We start from the raw sequence: 24,733 nt of genomic DNA, 5'->3' as shown, positions 1-24,733 counted from the left end.
AGTCTCTGCACTCTTGACCACAGCATCCCATGTTACAGGCTGCTCTGGCTACCTCTCTGCCAAGGTAACTGCCACAAGGTATTACAGAAGGGCTGTGAGTCACAGGGAGAGTGGCCAGGGTGCAAGGAGGATAAAAAGAGCTCCTTTCTTGAGTAACCATGGCCTCAGTGGCCACAGGAAGCCAACAGAATAATTCACCCACTGGTGTGTCCCCAGCTCTGCTGCCAGGAGCCCTACTGGGGAGCAGTGTCCCTCTTGATTGGAAAGGGCAAAGGGGGAATCCAGGTCAGTCTGGCAGCTATGGCTTTCCTACCCCAACGAGTCAATGGGTGGTTCCCAACTAACAGAGATGAGATATATAACGTTGAGAGACTGAGAGCCAGCCAGCCTGTCAAGAGCTTGATTGGAGGTGTCCATTATAACTAGAACTGTATGGGAAGGCTGCTCCCTTCAGCCCGCCAGCCCACTCATCCCTCATCTTCCTCCACTGACTTCTGGCTGACTTCCTGAGACTGCTCCTTCCCCCCCTCTCTCCCCCCTGTTTACACCTCCTTGTCTTTCCTCTATCCTAGTCCACATTCCCTGCCTCACCTGGACAGGGCTCCATCCCCTTTTTTGGTAGGAATCTGGAATGGGGAGATGTATTTTGTGTTTCAGTGTTGGAGTTGGAGCTCTACCTGGAGCGACTTGTGATAAATGGCAGATCATTCACAGTGATATTAATATGCTACACGACCAATGTAGAATCAGACTGGCTCCTCCCAGGCAGGCCTGGGACCCTCACAGCCATGCAAACCTCAAGGAACTGACCGCATTGTGTGGTGGCTGGAGGACCAACCAGATCCCGGGTGGCACAGCCAGCTGCACATGCCGGGCATCCACCCCTCCCTCCTCGCCCCTCTCTGAGTCTGAGTGTTCACTCTGCTCATCCCCAGAGTCTTTCCCATTCGGGAAGGCTGCTTTTCTACTCCTGTCGGTAAAGAAACACCATATCCAGTCTCTCTGGGCCACCACCTTGTGGGAATGTCATTTACAATCCTCTTCTGGGAGAATTCGCATCCCTGATAATGGCAAGTTTGATTACCTAATGAAGTCTACAGAGAAAGGCTTGTTCTGGGGATCTACTCAGGAGCCAGACCAGCTGTGGGCCATCCATCTGCGAAACAGCGACCGCCATTCTGTTTCCCTATAACACACCCCTGCTGAGAGTAAGTCTTTGAGTAAGCCTGCTGGAAACAGTTTTCCCCAGCCTTTGACATTTTCTCAGAGTTCAAGTTTTATTTAGGACTGTTCAGCAGGTCTGCCGGAGGTTTTTCAGTGTGGTAGCGATATGTTCAGGGTGAAATCAGGTCTAAAGGGATTCAAGGGAAAGCAAAGTGCCGGGTGACCGCACTTTGGGGGAGGCTGACGAGTGGATGCAAGATAATCAGATCCTATGGCAGGGAAACCACGACGAGGGAGCTTTATGGATGGGCAAGAGGAGCCTGGGAGGCATCATTGTGTGTGAACAGCCACAGTGCACAAGTGAGCCCTGTGGGCTGCAAGGAACAGACCAGTCAGACCTGGCACTGTCTTTGGGACTGGACACTGGAGGGACATTGACGTTAGTTAGATACCCTGGAGAGTCAGGAGCCAGAAATAGTTCAGGGCTGCTAGGTTTGGCTTTACTGACTGATATCATGGGAAATGTAGTTCAGTGAGATTCTAGGGGATGAGGAACCCTTCTGCAAGGCGAAGGAGGCCACTCTAAGCCAAAGGCACGCACTTATCACACTGACTAGAGAGAGCTACCTCAGGTCTGAGTGGGGAGTCAGGGAGGTACTTGGGCCATCTCCTGTCCATGTAGTGTCGCTGTGTGTCACTTCCTTAGATATTATGGAGTAGCCCAGGGGTTGGCAGTAAGTTATAATTATAGGTTAACAGCGGCAGTGAGAGAAAAGTCAGTGTGGGAAGACATGATCCCATTAAACACAGAAGTGACATTGCCACCAAGGTTAAGTTATTTAGGTGAAAGGAGACATGGGTTTGGGAAAGTCAGAAATGAGTACAACCTTCCTGCTGCCAGCTCCAGTTCCGGTCATAATGGGCACCTCCGCTCAAGCTCTGCCAGGTTGGCTGGCAGTCTCTCATGAAAAACGTGATGTTTCTCATCTTTGTTAGTCGGGGTCCACCCATTGACTTGTAACCAGATACCAACAGCCTGATGCTACCCAGAGAGGCTGGGCTGAAGTTAGACAGGTGATAAATTAACATGAGAATGATTTGCATTTTTATGATCCACAGGCTACGTATGATTCATGGTTTCTTTCTGCTTAGATGTTTGAGGGGTTCATATTGCATATACCTGCAAGAGGTTGCTTTTGTCGGGTTAGCCTACTAACTGTCCACTACTGAAGGGCAACAGGCATGGCAGCTGCTTTCCTCTGGACCATTCTCTGAGAACTCACTGGAGTCTTGGGCACAGACTTGAGCTTGGCATCTCATTGGCCCATGAGTCACTGCAGCTGGACATACAGCCGGTTGGAAAGGGCAAAGGGCAGCTTAGGACCCTCTGGGGCTACCCTGGGTGTGAGAGGTCAGAGCCAGCTTGAGTTCCCTCAAGGTCACACGGAAGGACGGCTGTAAAGTCTCAGTAGTGCCAGCTTTGAAAGTCTCCCTTTGTGAGAGTCCTCCCCTTGTGTTTATTTCTCTGGGAAACGATGTAAGATATTAGAGGGACGTTTCTGTGGGGTTAAGTGTTCTGAGAAGAGTGAGATGTTATTCGATTAAGAAGGCACCATGCACTCGCAGATGAGCAATAAATATCTGTGGATTTGATTTTCAGCCCTGTTCCTCCAAAAGTGACTGAACTTGAAGAGGATTTTAGTGAATTATTTTTGAAAGATTGAAATTAGCAACCACAACCTCATCTCCTTCTACAATTATAGTGCAGGAAAAAAATGTGCTTATTTCCCTGGCCCGTGAGAGAGCCGGCTTTCCTTGGTTTTATTTCCCTCTGGTGTCTGATTTACTGGGTGAAGAATGGAAAGGACAAAGGAGAGTAAACAGAGAACGCTAACGTTCCCGTTCTTAGCAAAGAACCTCTGAGAAGAGCGGGAGGCAAAACCCCTCTCCCCTGGCTTGCGGGGCTGCAAAATAGGAAACTGAGCTGACTCAGGAGGGCACTGGCACCTGGACAGTTCACACCCCTAGCCTCCCTGGCTGCTGAGTGTGTCCATGGCACACGCGGAGAGGGGGCTGAGGATGAGGGTGCTCGCAGCATTTGCTGTGAGCGCTGCCGGGTGGCGGGACATATACTATCACGCTGGAGCTCCGTGTTTTTGTCTGGCTGGTGGCTTGGGGGCCATGATGCTCCTGTGGTCTGCATGCCAACGATATGAAAAATTTCTTTGTACAGGTTCATATCCATGGTAGCTCTTTTAAAGAAGCCCCAATCAAAGACCCAACAATCAAAGGCTGTAAACAATTCTGCTTAGAAGCTGAGAGACCCTGGCAACCGCACACTGCACTGGCTTCCCCCAGCCAGCTGTCGACTCCTTCTCAGGTCTGTTTTTGTTCTGTCTTATTGCCTGTCTCTATTACAGAAACATTCTTATCACTTTGGAACGTCAATCACAGAAGAATTCCTCCAGCCTTCAAATCCTCAGCTAAGACTGTAGACTTGCTGTGTACTCATGTCCCCTTGACATGTTTCCCTGGGGCCCAGGGTCTGAGTCGAGCACGGGGTCCTGGTTTTTGTGTCTTGAGAAGAGCAGCCTCTCACGAGGTCGTACACCTGACTACCCTTCAGGCAGCCACTTGTTTCAAGATTGCATGAAAGCTGTCATTGAAGAAACAGCTCCTACCTAGTTTATTGGGTCTGTTGTTCCCAGAAGCCTTATCCTTTCTCTTTTCTAAAGGAGAGCCTTATTAATTTTTGCTTGTCTTTTATTTTGTTTTAAGGCAGGATTTGCTAGGTGGCCCAGGCTGACTTCAAACTTGAAACAGTCCTCCTCCCTCAGCCGCTTGTGTTCTGGGATCGCTGTGCCTGGCTTAAACGGTCTTCCTTTGCTCTGACAACCCAGTGGGAGTGTGTGAGCAGCAGCTAATCGCCCATTCCTGTATTTTCAACTTACCTTCTTCCTAAGCCATGTTCATAAGGCTGCAAGTGAGAGTCATTATCCAGAAAGCCCAAAGGGGAAACCCGGATGATGCCATTTTGATAAGCAACAATATTTGGGATGTGGGCTCTACTGCAATGATCTCTTTAAATGGCTTTTACAAAGGGGTTGGCTTTAGATATATATCCAGGATAATTTTAAGGCTTTATATTGCCCTTCTTAATGAGAATCATGAAAATATTTGAGCATAGAAAAAACAGCACCGTACTGGCTGATTGATGTGGCCCCATCAGGCAGGGAGGCAGCTTCCATGACTGCGTGCTATTTACCCAATCACCAGGAAAATGATTTGGTTGCTTGACGCATACAGTGACTTAATGGTGGCTCGCCTGGTCTGATGGGATTCACTTGTGGACGAGGAGCCGAAGGCCTGAGCTGGGGCTCCCCCAACCACTCATCCACATCTGGCGTGTGGTCTCTTTCTGACATGAAGGTATGGGCATGAGGTGTCTTACCCGTTTGGTGAGCTGAGTGTCCATCATGAAGTTGTGAACGTGCTTCTCTGCTTTGGTGAGTTCGAGCTTGCGGGCAACCACAGCCACCACAAGGGCAGTGCACCCTGCACCCTGCCGGAGGACGTCAGAGGCCCCAGGAGAGAGAATACACAGTTAGGAGGGCAAAGCACAAGACTCAGGGAGCCCTGTGCTCAGTGTGGGCATTGCAGGTACAAGACTCCGGGGCTCTGACTGGTCAAGGTATTCCATCAAGCCTGTCGAAACCCGCTTGTGCCCTGATATCCCCACCCAAGAAGCAGTCTACAATGCTTCTCGTCTTGTGACCCCAACTGGGGATGAGTCTTCTTAGAGCTGGCCAATTCTCGGCACTGTATGGCTAGGAAGAGTCTTTGGGGGATTCAAACACATGGCCAGTCAGGCTCCTGCACAGTGCAGCAAATGACAAACGCATGGAAGCCTGCCTGTCTGTCTGTCTCATGTTGTCCCGAGCTCACACCAGCTCCAGCCCAGCAGGCCCAGGGGAAAGACAGCCCTGTGTGGGCTGCAGTGCACAGCTGGGGAAGTCCTGAGAATTAGCTAAATGGAGAGGCAATGCATTCTCCCCAAAGATGAGTGTGGCCTCCCAAAGGGAACACTATTGGATAGGCGTCAACTACAGTGCCTGCCCCACGTGTGGGTCTTTCTCCTTAAGGCTCTAGGCTGTGACTCAGCACCAGGAACTGGCTTCCAGAAGGAGACACATGCATTCACCAACATGCAGGAATTTTAAAGGTGACAACGCTACTGCCTGCAGCCAGGATTTGAATGACTAAGAGGGGCAGCCTCAGCCTCTGTAGAACAATGTTCCTAGTCTGCTCAGGTAGCCCCCATCTGCCCCCCACACCCTCCCTCTCCCCAGCCCCACAGGAGAGCACAGCAGAGGAGAAGCAAAGCAGCAGGCCTGATCTGAACCACGGAACAGGAGGACCCCTTTTCCTGCCTGGTCTTTTAGCTGTGCACCTGACTGAGCAATGAGCAGGAACAGGAAAGTGGTATGTCCCTGTGTTTAGAAGCTTGGTGGCCTGTGTGTCCTGAGGAAAGATACAGAAGCCCTTTGCCTGGTTCTCTGGAGGCCAATGAAAACCATTCCTGGATTCTCGTCACACACCACTGCCTGACCACCACCTAGGGAAGAGGTGGCAGACTTAGGAGTGCCAGCAGTGAGTCTCCCGTGCCTCAGGAGCTGAGGTTAGCAGTGTGAGATGCTGCGAGGAGGAATGCACTAGTAACACCTTTGGCTTAATAGGTTTTATAATGTGGTGAGAAACGAGGAGAATATTTCTCAGAAACACTACGGTCTACAGCAGAGTTGGGACAAATGCATTTCCTTCAACACTGCCCTTCTTCTCCTTGCTGATGACGGCGTCTCATGTGAGACGCTGCCATGGAAAGAGACTCTCCACAGGGTCTCATTAACACAGGTATGTGACACTGTCCATTTGGCCGCCCAGTTCAAGCCCAGTGCCCAGTCTGTAAACTTTTCTTTCTGACCTCATTTTGCCCATTTGTTTGGGGATAGCTGTGTTTTCTTGGCATCTGTGACTTGCTGGAGACTCTGTGCCCAATTTTCAGAGGATATGGGCAATTGGACAGCCCAGTCTATAGCTATAATCAATTTAGCCAGGCTGCCAAAAGCAAAAATAGCTTAAAAGAAACCGTCCTGGAGGGAGGATGCATGCTCCCTCTCCTCTTGAGCAGAGCCAGCATCAACCTTCCCCTTTGTATGGAACTTTCAAAAAGAAGGATGTGTCCAGGATTAAAAATGGAACATCAGAAGGAGAGGGCTCTTCCCAGGTTCCCCGGGTTCAGAAATAATTCCACTTAAATCACCAGGGGAAAGCTGGGGTGACATCTGAAGAGAGAGTCCCCTTTTTGCTACATGGATCTTGGGAACATCATCAACAGAATTGGCCATGTTCCAATTGCTGGGGTCTAGACAGAAGCCCTGTAGTCCGGACCCACAGCCGAGCTGGTTGACTCCAGAGAACTGCTAATAGGAAGTGCAGTGCTTTAACTAAGGAACTACCCATCCTACATTCTTTTTGTATAGACTAAATCCCAGGGCCCAATTTCTTTCAACTTAAAAATGTAAACACTCTCTTGTAGCTGTTTTTCCAGAGGGCGCTACCTTCTTAATATCATTCCAGCTTCAGCAGATACTCACAATCTTAATTAAAAATTTATCAAATTTAATTATTTGCCTGCATGTGTGCGAGTGTGTGTGTGTGTGTGTGTGTGTGTGTGTGTGTGAGAGAGAGAGAGAGAGAGAGAGAGAGAGAGAGAGAGAGAGAGAGAAGAGAGCGCCATGGTGCACGTGTGGAGGTCATAGAACAACCTGAGAAAGCCAGTTCTCTCCTTCTACCTATGGGTCCGTGGGTCTGAACTCAGTTGTCAGGCTTGGCAGTATGCCTTTAGCCAATGTGTCATCCTGCTGGCTTGCACGCTCTGATTTTTTTTAGATTATTCGTTGTCTAAATGTAACTAGGGAGGTCACAAATGATAATGCCAAGCTATTAATGTGGATTAAGAGACAACTTTGTGGATGTGGGATTGAACATCAGCAGCCCTCAGAAAAATGGTGTGGAGTAGTAAGAGCCAGGCTGCTAGTCCTTCCCAGGATGAGAGGGAGGGGGGAGATGGGGAACGAGCTAGAGAACAAGTTTAACCGTATTCTAACCAGCACTAGTGAGGAAACAGAAAAGGAGAGAGGGAAAAGAAAGAAAGACTAACAGAGCAGTGAGAGGAAGGGAGGACAGAGCCTAAGTCAGAGGCAGTGCTCAACCCCAGTTCCAGAGAGGCGGCAGGGGACCCTCTCCTCCCCCTGGCCCAGCCCTGTTCGTCCCTGTGGGTTTGAGTTTCATAGTCTGTGTTCCCTGCTTCCAAGAGTCACCCCAGGATCGCATTTGTCACCTCAGAGTGTTTGCAAGGTTTGGCCATGGTGCAGCCTAGTGTAACAGGTGAATGAACCATCAGGGACCTGGTTAACTTTAGAGGGGTTTGTGTCGTCCTGGTGCAGAATCTGCTGATGTTGGTGGACAGAGGGGGACAGAGGAGCACGTGAGTAGAGGGTGGGGTGGAATAAGGGAGGTGGCAGCTGCTGTCATGACTTCTGTGGGATCAGAATGAGAAGCAAATCTGTGTCTTGGCCTCTTGCCTTCAGATGCCAAGACCTGAATCCACTGATATCAACCCAAGCCCTGTTCCCACGGAGGGAGAGGACCCGCCTCCGACAAGGCCAGACTTTCCAAGGTACACAGTTGGCAGAGTGACGCAGACTGATCAGAAAAGGGGTGTCTTCGGGGTGAACATGTCTAAATCGTCAGCAGATTCGGGCCCAAACCTGGACCCCAGCTGCTCCACACCAGGCCTCCCACTTCTTGCTTGCAAGAAAGATTTCCAGCTGGAAAATCTTAGATGCTGGAAAAACAAGTTTCCCAAGGGGGAAAGTATGAGGTGTTTTTAACTGGAGAGGCCGCGAAGGAAATAAAACATAAGTGAAAATGACAAATGGAGGAGGGCGGCCTGCGGCATTGCGGCATTGCGTGCGGAGAGACACCGCACAGGCCACTCCCATGCTGCGCCCAAGTCACTGGCTCTGTGTCACCTCTCCTGCAGGACACTGCTGGGGACAGCTTCAAGGCCTGTTTGTCCACAGCCCACACCAGGGTGGCAGAGAGCATCCCTGGGAAGCGGAGTCTCTGGGGACCCTGAGGCTCTCCCAGATAACAGAAGCAGAGCCCGTTTCCCTTCTGGGTGGACGTTGTAAAGTATCCTTCCTCATGGGCAGATGCTGCGGTTCAAGGTGGATTGGTGTTAATGAGCGAACTCTCAAATGCTGCAGGCCTATGCCAACAGTGTCAAGTTGTCCAGACAGTTGCATGCCCTGCCTAATGGTCGGTAATTATGCACTTGCTGGATTGCCAGAGGAAAACAACGATTAAGGCCATTTGTAGCAGGCACACTAAATCCTTCCTTTTCCCTTCCTGTGCAGTCCTTGCCTTGTCCTTGTGGTGTCCATGGTAACCAAACAGGAAGCCCTACCTTTAGTCAAGGCCCTTGGAATAATAATCAGGAGATATACATCATGTTGGGGGTAGGGCGGGGTAGCCTTAGCAATGTGAGCCCCTAGAAAGGAATGACTCAGCTGGAGAGTCACGTTGAATAGAAAAAAAAAGCCACCAGGCTTCCCGAGTGCGTACTGAACACTGAATGGCAGTGAACAGAGGCAATGTCTCACACTGGAGCCTTTGTGGGGGAAAAGCTTATATTCCTGAAGCCACGCTTTATGCAAAGTGCTCCCAGGAAAGGCCTGGGCTGTAACTGTCATACAGGAAGCAGTGCGGGGTCCCTCACTTGCGGGTCCTTCCTACTTGGATCCCACTGCCATCCACAAGGAACACTGTGGGCCCACACAGCCACCAAGGGTGCTGGAAGGTGGGGTGGCCACACTGCCTAGGGAGAAGCAGTGTCTTGGGCCAGGGCTTTCTGTGCTTTTACCAGGCTTTCGAATAGAAACCAAGAGTCATGGAGCCAGGGAGCCAGGGAAACAGTGGGCTTGGGCAGCTTCTTGGATGGGGCACAGCTCCATGCTGAGAGGGAGAATGGCTGGTATTTAAAAATAACAGGGGCCCGTCCACCTCTTGGCAGCACGGCTCTGAGCACCCTGCCTGAGAGCTGGGGTGGGGCCGGAGCCCACTCCAGGAGTCTGAGGAGGAAAGGCACAGCTCTCAGGTGACATTTCGCTCCTTTCGGGTAGGAAGAGTCTTTGCCTGGTTTCCTGGTGACAGCTGGAGCTGTGCCAGACAGACTCCTACTGAACGATGGGAGGTGTTTGTTCTAAAGCCTTACACTTACCATGATTTATCCCAGCCTGGCACTATGCCTCTGTCACTACCAGCTGTTTCCAGGCAGCCTGCTCACACGGGCCTGCTCTGCTCGGGGGCTGGAAGGAACAGGAAGCTGTGGCCAGCCACCCACTGCCCTGGGGTCTCCCCTGCTCCTAATGGCCCCCTGGTTCCTACCCACCAGCATCAGCTCTGATGGCCACCATACTGAGCAGAGAAGGACAGTGTCTCCTCCCTTGATGGAGTTAGCTAGAACTTTCCCTTCTGCAGACACAGGTCACTGCCCTGCAGGAAGAGCTGTCCTGCTTCCTGGGAGCAGTGAGAAAGGAACTGAGATAAAAGGAGCCCCGAAAGGAGGGCGTTGCAGCACAGAGCGGGCTGCAGAGCAAGGCAGTGACAGGAAAGTGGGGGGCCAACCCATGGGGACCTCGTACCAGGCTCCAAGCACCCTATCTCTCCTGCCACTCCAGCACCAACCTTAGTGCCCCAGGACTAACTGTGGACCCTCTCCTCGAAGTCGTTCCTCTTCTGAGAAGAGGGTCTCAACTGGGCTCAAAGAAGGAAGTCTGGCATTGGTTCTAAGACTCCAAGTAGGGCATTAAAGGGGACACTGCCTGTCCCACCTCCAAAGTATCCCCCAACCCCAATTACTTCAAAAGTGGGGATGGCCTGGGTAGAGCTCTCATTGTTTACCCCAAACCGTCACATTAGTTACTTCTTGGGGCCCACGAGCCAGTGAGGAGGGCAGTCAGGTGCCCAGGTTCACTTCACCCAGGAGAGTGTAAGCATGCCCGGTCAGAGGGCACAGTGAGGGTATAGTGAAAACTCAGCTCTTGCGTCTAACGCACACATCACCTCCCTCCTAGATGCTGCACACAGCCCCAGTGATGCAAGGGACACATGTCTCAGAGCCCCTGGATCCGAGGCATTTGGCTGAGGGTGGGAAGATTAGACCTCGGTGCTGGGCGCCTAGAGACCTGCTGGCCTTATCAGATACCCAAGCTGGAAAGCATTGGCACTCAGCCAGCAATCCAGTGCGCACACATGGGAAAGTCAAGAGTTGGCCCTGAGCCGTGTGGGCAAACCAGGACTCATGCCAGCAGCCAACCCCATCCAGGGCGTGGGTCCCTTCAGGCTGCCTCAATATTATATTTCTCAGCTCTAGCTAAACTCACTCGATCAGAACTGGTACTAAGGTCTGTGGAACAAGGGACACAGGAAGGAGCATGGTAAATCACAACCCTGGTGTTCTCTGGTAGCGAACCAAGGATGAGAGCAGCAACCAATCTCATGTCACTTGGGGGTGGGCTTTGAAAGCTAGGTTTGCACACGCAGTTCACACTTGCCTTTTGATGTACAGGACAGGCATAGGGTCTTAGTGACTAACACCCCTCCCCGGTCCCCAAATAGACCCCTCTGTGTTCCTGGAACACCTCGAGGGCAGGGCCGTGGGCCGGTACTCACCATGATGCCAGTGAGAAGGCAGACACCTTTCCCGCAGTATGTGTGGGGCACCATGTCCCCGTAACCGATGGACAGGAACGTGATAGAGATGAGCCACATGGCGCCCAGAAAGTTACTGGTCACGTCCTGCTGGTCGTGGTACCTGCCAAGGGGAGACAGGGGTTAAATGTGAAATGACTTCTGGGAGCAGAGGCTGGGGACATGGGGACATGCTGAGTTAGGTGCAGCGGTGACAGCGACATCTCTCTCTAGGCTCCTGAGGGTCCTGCAGCCCACCCAGGTGCCCCCTGCAGCGGCCGAGTCCGGATTTGCAGTGCACCTTAGACTCCTTTCCCTGCTGGTAGGAAGGCTTCGGATAAAACCATGCAGGAATAAAATTTAAATTTTCCTTTAAAATACATAGTTCAGGCCAGCCTTGAACTCCTGATCTTCGTCCCCCATCTCCAAGTGACAGGACTTCAGGCCTGTGACCCTTCACCTGGCTTAAGAGGTTTATACATCAGTGTGCATGGTTCACTCTTGTGCCTTCTACTTGCGAGGACACAGCCTGCCTTCCCTCTGGGGGATGTAGCAACAAGGTGTGTCTCCAGACATAAACTTGCTGTCACCTTGACAGAGGACTTTCTGGCCTCCCAAAGCATCAGAACTAGGCTTTGTCTGTGGTGCTCTGTGACAGTGACACTGAGACACAGAGGGACAGAGCTGCAGCTCTCCTGCAGGCCTGGGGAAAGGACCTCCAATTCAGCGTGCGGGGCAGAGGGGAGCCGGAGAGGACGGAAGAGCCTTCCTCATAGGGCCACCCTACTGGACCAGTGTGAGCGGCATAGAGTGCAATGGGACTTCTGTCCGTCTCCCAGCCACTCTCGGGAACAGAGCCTGGGCCAGAGAGGTTTGTCTTGGTAGCAGGGACAGCTGTTGGAGAGTGTTGTAACCACGGAGACTGACACATGGCATACAAACAGCGGAGTCATGGCTATGCCCAGCTGTGACCTCCATGCACAAGAGAGCTTGGAACTCCATGAGTGAGACATGCAGGGGCATCTGCAGGTGAAGCTGTGGCTGGGTATGTTCCTGAAGGAAGAGGAAGAGCTGCTGGCCAGAGGGAAGCAGCTACGCTGAACACCAAAGCAGAGTACAGAGGATGCCTTGCTTTGAGCCCCTGCCGCACGGCTGACACTATGCATGTAAGGACTTTGTTGCTTACAGGGCCCCTTGAGGTGGCTGAAGTAAGCAGCTAAAAGCACAGAGACATTGAGTAACTTGTCCAAAGACACACAAAAAATAACTGAATCAAAGTCCATGGGCTTTTGCTGTTGCACTGTGCACCAGAGAATGGGAAGTGACTGGCATGTGTCCTAGAGTGAGAGAAAGGGTCACGAGAGGAGGGCACCTGGGCTTGGGAGGGCTTGGGAGAGGGCTTGGGAGGCCAGTGTGCAGAAGAGGTTGGGGGGCCTGGAGTTCTACGGGCAGATGCTTGCATCCGGTATTAGAGGGCTCGGAGGCCATTCTGGGTTGCCTGGTGGAGGAAATGCAGCATGGTAAGGCTCTCTGGGAAGGTCTGTGGTGAAGGACGCTTGAAGAGGCAGCGCCGCAGCGAGGAAGCCATCTGAGGGTAAGTGTGTGCAGAGCTGGGGTTGCTATGGCTGCAGCTGCCTCCTGCCCCCAAGTCCAGTCCCAAATCGTCAGCGGGTGTCGGTGTCTTCACCGCTGCCTGTACAAGGGCACAGGTTCCTGTAACTTCTGGGGACAGTTGAGGATCCCTGTTTTAAAGCAGGCTGCCTCCAGTTCCTAGCCATACTCTGCTCCTCTCCTAGGACCCTGGTGGATGCTTCTTCCAGGTTCACATCCGCAGGCTGGCCTGTTCTGCTCCCCTGGCCACCCTGGAGAGGCACACCTTGGACAGGTACCTGTCCACTGTCCTGCTTGCCTGTCCTACCAGGCCTTTGGCCTGCAGTCCCTTCCTGCATGTTGGGAGATGATGAGACTCCAGGCTGTAGCCTACAAAACTAGGCCCTGGGACTGGGGATGTAGCGTGGGGACACGGTGGTTGTGGGAAAGACACTGAAGAAGACTAATGAACCCACACAATGAGACAGAACGCAGATGCAAACACTGCAGGGGTGCAGCCAGTGTCACCAATTAGGCAGGATATTTTCTGGAACGCCATCTCGGATCAGGTCTGAGGACACTGACGTTCAGTCGGGAGGGGTAGTGTGTCAGGGAATGGGCCAGTGCCAGCTTCACTGGATGGAGCTCCATAGCTGTAGACAGTGACTTAGATCCCTCTGTGACTCAGTTTCCTTCCTGCTAACGGGAAGATTTAAATAGCCCATGGGCAACAGTAATGCAGTAGCCCAGATTAGGTGCCCCCACCTATCAGCAGTAACCGCTTGTACGGGGAAGGGCGGAGACGGGCAGGAGTTATGATGTCAGAGCAAAGTCCCAGCAGGGGTGAACCAAGGCAGCCGCAGGACTGTCCTCAGTTTAGATGGACACACTTGACCCTGAACAGAAGAATCAGAAGCACAAGCCCCTTGTGGCCATCTGAGCATGATGTGACTGCCCACAAGCCTAGGAGGTCAGGCCCTGGGCAGGGGGCACCTGGAGAAGAAATGGGGAGCTTTTAATGCCAACCAGGTGACCAAAAATAGTGTGTGTGGCACATGCAGCAATGTGTACAGGATTGCTTTGCTGCGCCTGGGGGCTCCTTGGTCCTTTTCTGGCAAATTCTGCAGCTTACACTGGTGTCCTTGAGCTGCTGGCTGTCCTCAGCACCCCCTGTGAACTCTGGGTACAGAGGTCAGAGCTCAAAGGGGAATCCCATACAAGGCAAGCCAGGTGTGGCCACACACGGCTTTAATCTCAGCACTTGGAATACAGAGGCAGGCAGATCTCTGTGAGCTGGAGGCCAGCCTGGTCTACAGAGTGACTTGCAGGATAGCCAGGGCTAGATACAGTGACTTTGTCTCAAAAACAAAACATTTAAAAGATGATATGTAACTGCTTTTGTTTCTATGATTTTTAAAATTATTCGTGTAGGTTTCTTTTTCATTCAGCACACACACACACACACACACACACACCTTTGCTGTGTGCTGAGGAAAGACTCACTCGCTGCCCCCTCCTCTTGTGGTGGGGGTACAGGAGGGGCCACAATTGACCTGGCCCTGCTGCTGGGAGCCGCTGTGGCTCTGCTGTGGCGTAAGCAAGCCTTGTGATGGAGACAGACCCACGTGCAGCTCGCCAAGCAGGAAGTGATGAGCGAGCAATCAGCTGGTGATTCAGGGCTGTGGGAGGGAGAGCGGCTCCAGGCCTATTCACAGTTCTAAGTCATTTACACATGTCACACAGCCACGTACTAACCTCACGCTATTTTTTGCAATAGAGAAATTTGGGGAGAAAGTAGTTTCATGTTTGTCTCTAAGGGCTGAGGATGGATTTTTTTTCTCTGAACTCAAGAATATTTATTGTAATTGCTAATTTTTCCATCAGGGTGAACGATGGTTTTCTTTCTTTCTTTTTTCTACTTAATATTACATAATAAATAAGAGCTAAGAAAAAAGTATGGCTTGAGAGATTCTCATTAAACACACAGAACTACCTTTGTTCCGCAGATCTCTCACAACTAAGTTTGAAGTTCCTTACTTTTAAAAATAAGCAAGCAAGCAGTAACCTCCAGACACCTGAAGAAGGAAGGCCTCTAACACACAAAGACAGACCAAATTAGTCACTTAAATCAAGAAAAGGAGTCGGGGTCAACAGATCATTCACAGAGAAGAACCCTTGGGCAGGGCTGGGAAGGGATGGGCGGGGTGGGGAGGGTGGGAGGGTGGGGAGGAAGCCTGTAGTTAATACTGCAAGAGAGATAAATAAGACATTGCATCTGTGAGGTGAGAATCGGGGGAGGGGAAACTGTGGTCAAGATTTACTATATGAGAGAAGATTCTATTTTCAATTAAAAATAAATGGCTGCTCTCCTAGGAAAAGCCGATCGAATAGAGCCAGAAGAGAAATTGAGCAGAAGACTGAAAGAGTGAAATGATCACGAAGTGTGAGACACTCGGCGAATCTGTCTACTGCCCAGAGAATAGTTTCAGAAAGAAAGAACTGTTGGGGGAGGGAGGTCATCACTGAAGAAATCCGAACATTCCCCAGAACGGCAGAGCTGAGTGGCAACCAAAGTCCCCAGCACAATGGACAGCGACCAGCCAGACCCGTTGCTGTGAAAGTTCCTAATGTCAGGAGAAGGAAGGAGATCCTGCAGGGTTCTGTGGCCTGGATGCAGCAGGAGAGAAGAAGGTGAAAGACAAAGAAATTACAAATTTATAATGACTTCTGGCTTACCCCAGAACACTGGAAGTTAGAAGGCTAGATACATCCATCAAAATTCTAAAAGAAAATGAGGCCAGAGAATGGCCCAGTAGTTAGGAGTACTTGTTGCTCTTGCAGAGAACCCAGGTTCAGTTCCCAGTACCCACATGGTGGCTCACAACCATCTGTAGCTCCAGGCCCAGGGGATCCAGTGCTCTCTTCTGACCTCCACAGGCAACATATGCTGCATAGACATGCATGCTGGCAAAATATTTGTACACTTAAAAAAATCTGATAGCAAATTGAAAAGAAATTAAAAAAAATCTGATAGCAAATTGAAAAGAAATTAATTTCTAAGAGATACCAGATTCCAAACCCATTTATGATGGTCGGAATGAGAATGGCCCCATTTGAGTACTTGGTCCCCAGTTGGTGGGAAAGATCAGAGGGTGTCCTGGTTGGTTTTTATGTCAATTTGACATTGTAGCACCCAGCCATGACAGGCTCACTAGAGGCCTAGGTCTCAGTAGTTTACCCTAGGGCAATACCTGGTTCCAAGAAAGACCACAAACTGAGACTACCCAGGCACCATCCAGAAACAGTCCATCCCAAGGAAATCCCTAACGTTCCAATTGTTGTAGATAGGATTACCTGCCAGCACACACCCATAGCTTTTCACCAGGACACCCCTAGACAAATATCAGCCATTCAGGGCTTCTGCACCTTAGAAATCCCTCACCCCCACCTTTGCTACTATAAAGCCCAACCCTCACTGAGCTCAGGCTCTCTGATCACTCCAATGCATTGGACATAGGAGAGTCTGAGTTTGCAAACTTGTGTAAGAATAAATTGCTTTTACATATAGGACTCAGTCTCCTGGTGGGTTTTGGCAGGGGGGGAATCTATGTAATCTGGGCATAACAGACATAAGCTGGAGTCATCAGAGAGGAGGGAGACTCAAAAGAGATCCCTTCCATGGGACCAGATCAGGCTGTAGGCAAGCCCGCGGGCATTCTCTTAATTAGGGACTGATGGGGGAGGGCCCAGCCGATTGTGCATGGTGCCATCCCTGGACTGGTGGTCCTGGGTTCTGTAAGAATGTAAACTGAGCAAGCCATGGGAACAAGCCAGTAAGCAGCACCCTCCATGGCCTCTGCATCAGCTCCTGTCTCCAGGTTCCTGCCCTGTTTGAGTTCCTGTCCTGACTTCCTTTGATGATGAACAGTGCAATAGAAGTGTAAGGCAAGTAACTCTTTCCTCCCCATGCTGCTTTGGTCACGGTGTTTCATCACAGCAATAGTGACCCTAAGACAAGAGGTCAGGTGTGTCACTGAAGGCTGGCTTTGAGGTTTCAAAAGGCTTATTTCTAGTTAGCTCTGCCCTGTGGTTGTGTCTCAAGAGATGAGTGCCCAGCTGCTGCCCCAGGGTCATGTGTGCCTGCCTGCTGCCCTGCTTGCCACTATGATGGTCCTGGAGCCTCTGAAACTGCAAGCCCCAATACACTCTTCTGTAAGTTACCTGGCCTATGGTACCTTGTAACAGCAATAGAAAAGTATCAAAGGGTTAACTGAGTCAAAGAAAGAGGGAGGGAGAGAGAGAGAGAGAGAGAGAGAGAGGCATTTGCCCATCCACAAGGCTCTAGAAAGTTTGTTTTCCCCCAGGAAGCCATAGTGGGTGTAACGAAGTTACCGTTGCTGTGATGGAACACCATGACCGAGAGCAATGTGGAGAGGAAAGGGTTTATGTCACTCACAGTTCCACATCGCTGTCCATCGTCAAAAGCAGCGAGGACAGGAACTCAAGCAGGGCAGGGACCTGGAGGTAGGAGCTGATGCAGAGGCCATGGAGGGGCTGTTTATTAGCTTGCTCGTCATGGTTGTTTAGCTGCTTTCTTGTTGAAGCCAGGACCACCAGCCCAGGCATGGCACCACCTACAATGGGCTGAGCCCTCCCCCATCAATCACTAATTAAGAAAATGCCCCACAGCCAGATCTTATGGAGGTGTTTGCTCAGTTGAGGTCCCTTCTCTCAGATGGCTTTAGCTTGTGTCAAGCTGACATAAAACTAGCCAGCACAACGGGGCTAGGTTCTCCAAAGGCAAGGAGAAAGAAGACCAGGGTTAGAGAAGGCCACCCCACAGAGGAGGAAAGGCCAGGACACCATGATGTACCTGTGGAAGACAGGCGTGAAGGTGGGAGGCTCTGCGGCCAGTCTCCGGGAGGTAGGTTTCAAAGGCCTGAGAAACCTGAGCTTCCCCAAAGGAGGTACAAACAAATGTTATGGTTTGGAATTGAACGAGTGATGGGCACATAGAAGAAAGACAAGCAAATGAAGGAAAATGATCACTAACAACTCTAGAGAAAATGAAATCTTCTGCAGAGAAAGGAAAATGAGAAAATTTTACTCTAAGGTCCAACGATGAATAGAATCAAATTGGTCTCAACTAAGTGATATAAACATTGATTTCTAGTTTAACCAAAATAAGATGGAGTTATTAGAAAAGAACCGGGGATGGGAAGAGCTGAGGGGAGGATAGGGAACTAGACCTTCACCTTCCAGCCTGGAAGTGAACAGACAATGCTTAAACCCAAAGATCCCGGAAGTACGCAGTCCACGCATGCTTTCAGGGCCCTGGAGGAAGCCTCCAGGCTCATCAGCAGGGCCAGGCAAGTCACAGGCTTGGAAATGGCTAAGTGGGGAGAGCTAAGAGTGCATGGAAAACATCACAGGACCACAGACCGAACAGGCTCTGCAGAAAGCCAGGTCTGAGGCACATGCCTGCAATCAGGGTCCATGAGTCTGAGGCAGAAGGATTGTAGTGAGTTCAAATGCCAGCCTGGGCTACACAGTAAGATAATTACCTCAAGAGAGAGAGAAAAAAAACTAAAACAAATAAGCAAGCAGATAAATAAGCAAATATTAAAAGTTTTTGCAGACATACATATCAAATATAAAAGCAATGCAAGGCACTGGGGACTCAGTTCAGTTGGCAGAGTGCTTGCCTACTGTGGTTTCAATGAGAATGGCTCCCATAGGCTCATCTGTTGGATGCTTGGCTCTCAGTGGAACTGTTTGGGGAAAGATTAGGAGGCGTGGCCTCATTGGAGGAAGTGTGTCACTGGAGGTGGACTTTGAAGTTTCAAAAGCCCACAACAGGCCCAGGCCTTCTCTCTCTGCCCCCAGCTTCCAGATAAGGTGTAAGTTGTCTGCTGCCGTGCTCTGTGCCATGATGGTCATAGAGTAGCCTTCTGAAACTGTAAGCAAGTCACCAATTAAATTGATTTTATTTGTAAGCTGCCTTGGTCATGGTGTCCCTCTGCAGCAAGAGAACAGTAACTAAGACAGCTAACACACACAGTCCTGGCCTTGACATCCAGCTCTGACGTAACTGGACTGTGGTCCACATCAGCAGATCCCAGTCTTTAGGAGCTGGAGCAGAAGGATCAAGAGTTTAGCAAATTCAAGGTCAATCTGGGATAGAGACCTGGTCTCCAAAGCAAGCAAACAACAATAACAATCTCGAAGTAAAGGAAGATACAATAATAATTGTTATAAAATAAGATGTTTGCATGCTGTCATCAACTTAACAGGGTTTTGAATCAGCCAGGAACCACTCCTCCATGTGTCTGCGAGGACCTGTTCTGAGATACCCTGCACACAAGAGCACTACCTCGAGGGCAGGAGTCCTAGATGGGAGCCAGGAGGAAGGGAGCTAAGCTACAGCATTCATGTCTCTGCATCCTGCCTGTGGACACAGTGAGCTTCCCTGGCCACAGTGGGCTACATTCCCAAGCTGGAAGCCAGAATAAAGTCTTCCCTCCTTAAGCTGCTTTGGCCAGGCATCTTTGTTGCAGGGATAAGAAAAGTAACTGATACACAACACACAAATACATAAAGAAAATACACAGAATGTAACAAGAAAATAAGCCCCCAGGAAGGACCACCAACCCCAACCGTCACGCCTGCCAGTGTGTTCCCACAGCTCCCCATCCCACTTCCTGCTAGCCATCATTAGCCTGGACTCTGTTTCTTTCTCCTCCTCTCGCAGTAAACTTCATCTCAGTGTGTTCTGCAGCTTCTGAAGTGGCTGCCAGTCAATCTCCATCCCGAGGGAGTCACACCTTTGCAGTCCTGTCCTTTGAATGCCGGATCTACTGGTAACTCACTTCTAATACATACAATGTGGCTGAAGCGATGGAGGTTCTCAGCAGAAGTTAGACTCACCAGGTAGGGTTTCTGTCTTGGTGATGTCCCGCCTATTCTCTCTGGCATTGCTCTTCCAGAGAGAAGACACTGCCCATGTCTTGAAGCAAGCCAATGAAAAATCGCCTCCAGCACCATGGTGAGGGTTCATTCCATGCCACCAAGCACAGGAAAGACCTTGAATGCCTAAACTCTGGAAGAGAGAAAGGCCCTAACTTCATGAGACATCTTGAGCCAAAGGTACCCACTGAAGATGCCTTGGGATTCCTGACCCATGGAGGTGATAATCGTATTTACTTTATTGGAGGACACATGTCACGGCTTGCGTATGAAGGTCAGAGGAACACTTGTGGAAGAGGATTCTCTCGTTTTATCACGTGGACCACAGAGATGGTTTTCAGATCATCAGACTTGGCAACAAGCACATGCACCCGCTGAGGCACCTTGCTGGTACTCAGATATCTTTCATGGAAGTTTGGGACTCCAGCGAAGTTGCATTTCTCTGTTGTCATTGCACTTACTGCTTTGGGTGATGTTTGGGAAACCCCTCCCTCCCTGAGATTATGAGACTCTGCAGTTCATCCGAAACTGGATTTCCTCTCCCTGACTTTCAGGGCTTCCTCCATGAGCAAGTAGCTCTATTTCTGAGTTCTTCATACTATTCCATTGCCCTAGTAACCCTACAGTTACATAATAGTTCTCTCTGCAGCCCGTTCTGGGTACCACCTCCAGATCTATCATATAGTAGGTGCTCACTAAATGTCTGTGGTATGGCTATGGCTGCTTCTGTGCCATCCTGAATCAATACCAGCTTGAGTCGCCCAGTGAAGCACGCTGGAATGACTCCAGCCGTTGTCTCCGGCAGACTGACTTTTGTCAAAGTGGCTGCCAGTTCTTCGAGCTTCGAGTTGGTTTTCACTATTAATAAGAACTCAGCTTCTTGACACTGGCTGTGACCTATTCCAGAACAAGGTTATGGGAATGAAGCCCAAGTGAAGAGAACACAGCTCTTCCTTTGTCTCCAGAGGAGTTTGGACACTTGTGCAAAGTAGCTTCTCCATAGCAGAGTCTTTCCGTATGGATCTGAGGGATGTGGTGGCTCCAGCCATTTGTCTAGGGTTGCTTTGTTTGTTGGAATGTCACAAGAGTCAAGCCAGGCGGGCCTTGCGCAGAACCTCCCTCCAGATGGATGACTGCCTCAACTTGTCCTCCCATGCTCAGCTTCTCACGGTCAGACACTGCACAGAGCTGGGCTCTCCTGCTCAGATCTCCAGTGAAGAACTTGACAGCATGCATCTGGATCAGTGGTGGCCTTGGACCCGCTGTCCTGCTCTCCTCAGAACGACTTGTCCTTGGCATCTTAAGCAGCTTGCTCGCCTCCTTTCCTCTTCATCCATGTTTTCTGAGTCTCTTCCTCTGGCTTCCAAGGTGTCCTAACTTTGCCCGGTGCACACATCTCTCAGTTCCCCTTGGTCTGCCTTTGTCTTAACTGATCCTATGAGACCCAGCTCAAACTCTCCTAACTCCCACACCACACAGCATCCTCACTATCCAGCTGTTGATCTGGCTCTGCAGCTGGAAGGCCCCAGCCTGTTTGGCGTCAATGTGAACACAAGAACAAGACCACAAATTCTTGGTCCCTCCCCACGGTACACGCAGTACCTGTCCCCAGTTTCCCAGTGAAAGGGGACACCAGCTCGCAGAGTTCCTTTCCCATGAGTGAGAACATCACCTGACACAGGGCTCTCTTGCACTCGCAGCTGTGGCGCCATGACAGTCTTCTGGGTGTGATTTGCTTTGGCAGAACTGGAGGAAAACCCAAAGCGTCCTTCATGACCTTGGATAATCCTGTCCCTGCTCTACCTTCAGGGAACCAGGCCTAATCTATCCCTGCCTCTCTTACTAGAGTGTAGAAGAGCGAGCAGCCTTCTGTGCAGGACACAGATAGAGGCACGTGACTGCCTCTGGAAGAGCGTCCCACCTGGGGCTCTGTCCTAGTGGCAAGGACAGCGGCACAGGATGCAGAGGGAAAGCAGGCATTAGACACCGCCATTCAGGAAAGCCCAGCTTCCCCACAGTGCTTTCTCTTCTGCCAGGTCGCTCTGCCTTATGGGTGGGCCACTGCCCCTTCTCTATCTCCCCTGGTGCCATCAAATCTTGTCAGCTTCACCTTACGGAGAGAGTCGGTAGGGAGCACTCATCTCCTCATTTGGGCATGGTCTTGTCTTCTCACAGGGACCACGGACATGGAGGTACTGGCTGATTGACCTTTCCGCCTCTGCTTGAACAACCACACCTTGTACCACCATGGTTTCACCACAGCAGGGGAAAGGGCATGCCAGACATCCCTGGGTCCTTCAGAGCAAAAGCTAGTCCTTCCAGATGCCTAGCAACCATCCCTCCACACCCGTGGAACCACTTTGAGCCCCTTTGCCGTGAGCCTCCTGTTTCCTCAGCTCAGCAACTCAACAGCCTAGCTTTATTCCTATCTCCTGGCTTTCCGACTTGCTGTTCCTTCTCGGAAGGCTCTTCCCCCAGACATGGCAGCCCTTGGCTCACTTGCCAGTGTCATGGTAAGGCTCCTGGCCACCCTGTTCCTACCAGCCTTCCTGATGCACCTATCACGCCCCAGTTCCTGTCCTGGCCCCCACCCCATGTATTACACTACCCAACATGATACATATTTGGCTTCGTTGTTCCTATTTCTCAGCCCCTTCCTGATGCATCCCGGATACTCTATGAATGTTTGTTAAGCAAATGGACGGAAGGAGACAGGGAAGAGCCCATTTAGTCACAAAGCCCTGGCACAAGCTAGCAGGACAAAGTCGGCAGAGTGAGGACTGTTGCCCTAATTTTACATGTAGGAAACAAAACACCTCCAAAGAATAACTGACCAAACTAGCTTCTCCCAGGAAGCAGAGGACCAGTGGAGGCTGGGACTGACTTTGTTCCTAGCCCAGACATAAGAGTTGCAGTGAACAGGACAGGGCATGGGAGCAGTCTCACCGGCTAGGCAGGGCCTCTGCCTCTGGCTAATGGCAAGGCAGTGTGTGCATGACTGGTTACTGCCTGCTCCTCAGAGGGAGCCTGGAAGCTATTGCTGAAGGAGACATAGCATGGGATCCTTACTTCTGCCTTTGTCCACGTCCCGACTTGGCTCAAATCATCAAGTATCCTCAGCATGCCAGTCCTGCCACTGCAGCTATTTCTCAAGGGCTCGTGGGCCTCAGCTCAGAGGCACTGGGGAAACACGGGAGTGTGTGAAGAGGTCACTGAAACTCAAAGTTGGCTGAAAAGTAAACACCTGAGGGGACATCAGGGCTATTCCTGCTCATTTCCACCCCAAAGACAGTTTCTTCTATAAACATCTTCAAATACCAACTGAAAGGCAGAGCACAAGTCCTATAGTGCACGCGCTACAACGTGGTCAGAAAGACACTCCCTGGTCCCTTTACACTCAAAGACAGCACAGTTTTCCAAAAGCCGACTTTGAATTTAGAGATATAATAATGCTTCCCTTTGACAACCCAGCTTTCCAAGGAACGTCTAAATCTCTCCCTAGGAGCTAACAGCACACACCCCAGGAGGTGAGGAAGCAGCTCTGCCAGAGTCCAGGGACATCTGGGTGACACCAGCTGAGCCTTCCAGCATTTCTGGCTGTCCCCCTCAGCCTCTGGTTTCTTTGTTTTGATCCCCCCAACCTTGCTAGAGGAAGCAGCATTTGAGGGGAGCCAGCTGCCAGTCCCTCCACAGTCCACCTCCTCCCAGGGAGCGCTGTCCACCTCTTTGGATGGTTATTAAATCAAAAACCAGCTGGCTCATCTGGCAGAGCTTTCTCAATTTGCAGTGTTTCTTTCTTCTTATTAAAAAATATTTCCATGTTTTCTGATTGGGAAATGTTTGACAAGATGTGTGGAAAGGGAGGAAAGCAAGGCCTAGAAGGAACATTTCCTGGGGAAGCATCTTCCACTGGGATGTTCATGGTGAAGACCGTGTGGGTGGGGAGACGAGCAGGGTGGTTTCCCATGCCAGTGCTGTCTAGCTGTGCTAAGGGCTTGCCTCTCCACGTTTCGGGCTTTGACAGGAAGCATGCTGTAGCTCCCGGGTTTGTGGGGCTATCATGTGAGCGGCCACGCACATCTCCCATATAGCTCTGCACGCATGGTAGCCTCAGGTAACCTCTGTGTTCCGTCAGTGAGTAAGAGTGAGTCTAACTCCATGAAGATAGACTCTGAACAACACCAGCACGACAAAAACCATGTCTACTTGAGACAAGTGTGCTGAGATGAGTCTAGACACATGGAACAAGGCACCTTCCTTGAAATCAGTATGTTCATGAGGAACCACCAGAGAGATTGGGGTGGCAGGGCCCAGGCGAGGAGGGTGGCTCAGGAGAGGGATGAAGTGAGCTGAGGACCAAGGAAGCTGTACAAGCCAAGACACACTTGCCCCAAATCACCAGCACAGGGCTTTAGTATACAAGAAGGCATGGAGGCCTGTGCTGGCAGCTGCGTTCCCTAACTATGCGCCTTCCTCCCCTACCCTCTTCTTGCCTCTCCTTTTTCTTCTTCTTCTTTGCCCTTCTCCTTGTCCCTCTTCCACTTTCTTAGCCTCCTGGGAGGGCTCAGAATGGGAGCCCCACTTCAGGGGAAGATCACCCATGCCTCCACAAGTAATCATTCATTCTTGGGGGATACCAGTCTCTGCTCAAATCTGCCAGGCATGATCAGATGAAGGTGGCAGAAAATGAGCCAGGACTAGGTCCCTACTCCAGGGAGCCCCTGAGGAGTCAGGGCAGCAGAAAGTGAGTGGGGCCAGCCGGACTACATCTGTGGTCTGCTGGCTGCCGGCACATGGTATGGAAGGGGTAGGGCAGCGGGTAAACCAACTGATCTCTGACCCTGCTCTTAGAGCGGTCCTTTCTTTGCTGTCCAGGTCCTCTCTATACCTCTCTCCTACATCTTCACGTGGCCAGGGCCACTCTTATCTTCTAGAACCCAGGCGCTGCTCTTGATCTTACTCTGCCATCACTACGCATCCGTCGAGCGGTCCTGTGGGCCGCGGCTCCACACTCTTGCTACACCTTATACCAGCCGTATCCTACCAGGCACCTCGCCTCACAGTCAGCCTGTGCCTTCTTAGCTCCCTCTAAGCTGCAGTCTAGGAACTCTGCCAAAACTCGGGCGCCTCCAGCGCTCCAATTCAACAGTGGCTCCCACTGGCCTGGAAGATGCGAAGGAAGAAGAAATGGCCTCCA

The 24,733-nt window shown here is 50.9% G+C and overlaps 1 protein-coding gene across 2 annotated transcripts in view; it reads right to left on the bottom strand.

The window, feature by feature from the left end:
• Window positions 1-24,733, bottom strand: part of Kcnn3 (potassium calcium-activated channel subfamily N member 3) — a 148,985-nt gene that overhangs the window by 18,119 nt on the left and 106,133 nt on the right. For both annotated transcript variants that reach the window (XM_041656246.1, XM_041656247.1), the window contains exons 4-5: window positions 10,963-11,104; window positions 4,616-4,726 (exon numbers count right to left, since the gene is read on the bottom strand). In XM_041656246.1, coding sequence (XP_041512180.1) covers window positions 4,616-4,726; window positions 10,963-11,104 — 253 coding nt within the window. The remainder of the gene's footprint in view (window positions 1-4,615; window positions 4,727-10,962; window positions 11,105-24,733) is intronic.

This window comes from Microtus oregoni, unplaced genomic scaffold, assembly GCF_018167655.1.
Source record: "Microtus oregoni isolate MIOR12 unplaced genomic scaffold, Mior012 000007F_ref0000211, whole genome shotgun sequence".
Lineage (NCBI taxonomy): Eukaryota > Metazoa > Chordata > Mammalia > Rodentia > Cricetidae > Microtus > Microtus oregoni.
Note: the sequence above shows the minus strand (reverse complement) of the source record. Positions and strands in the feature narration are given on the sequence as shown.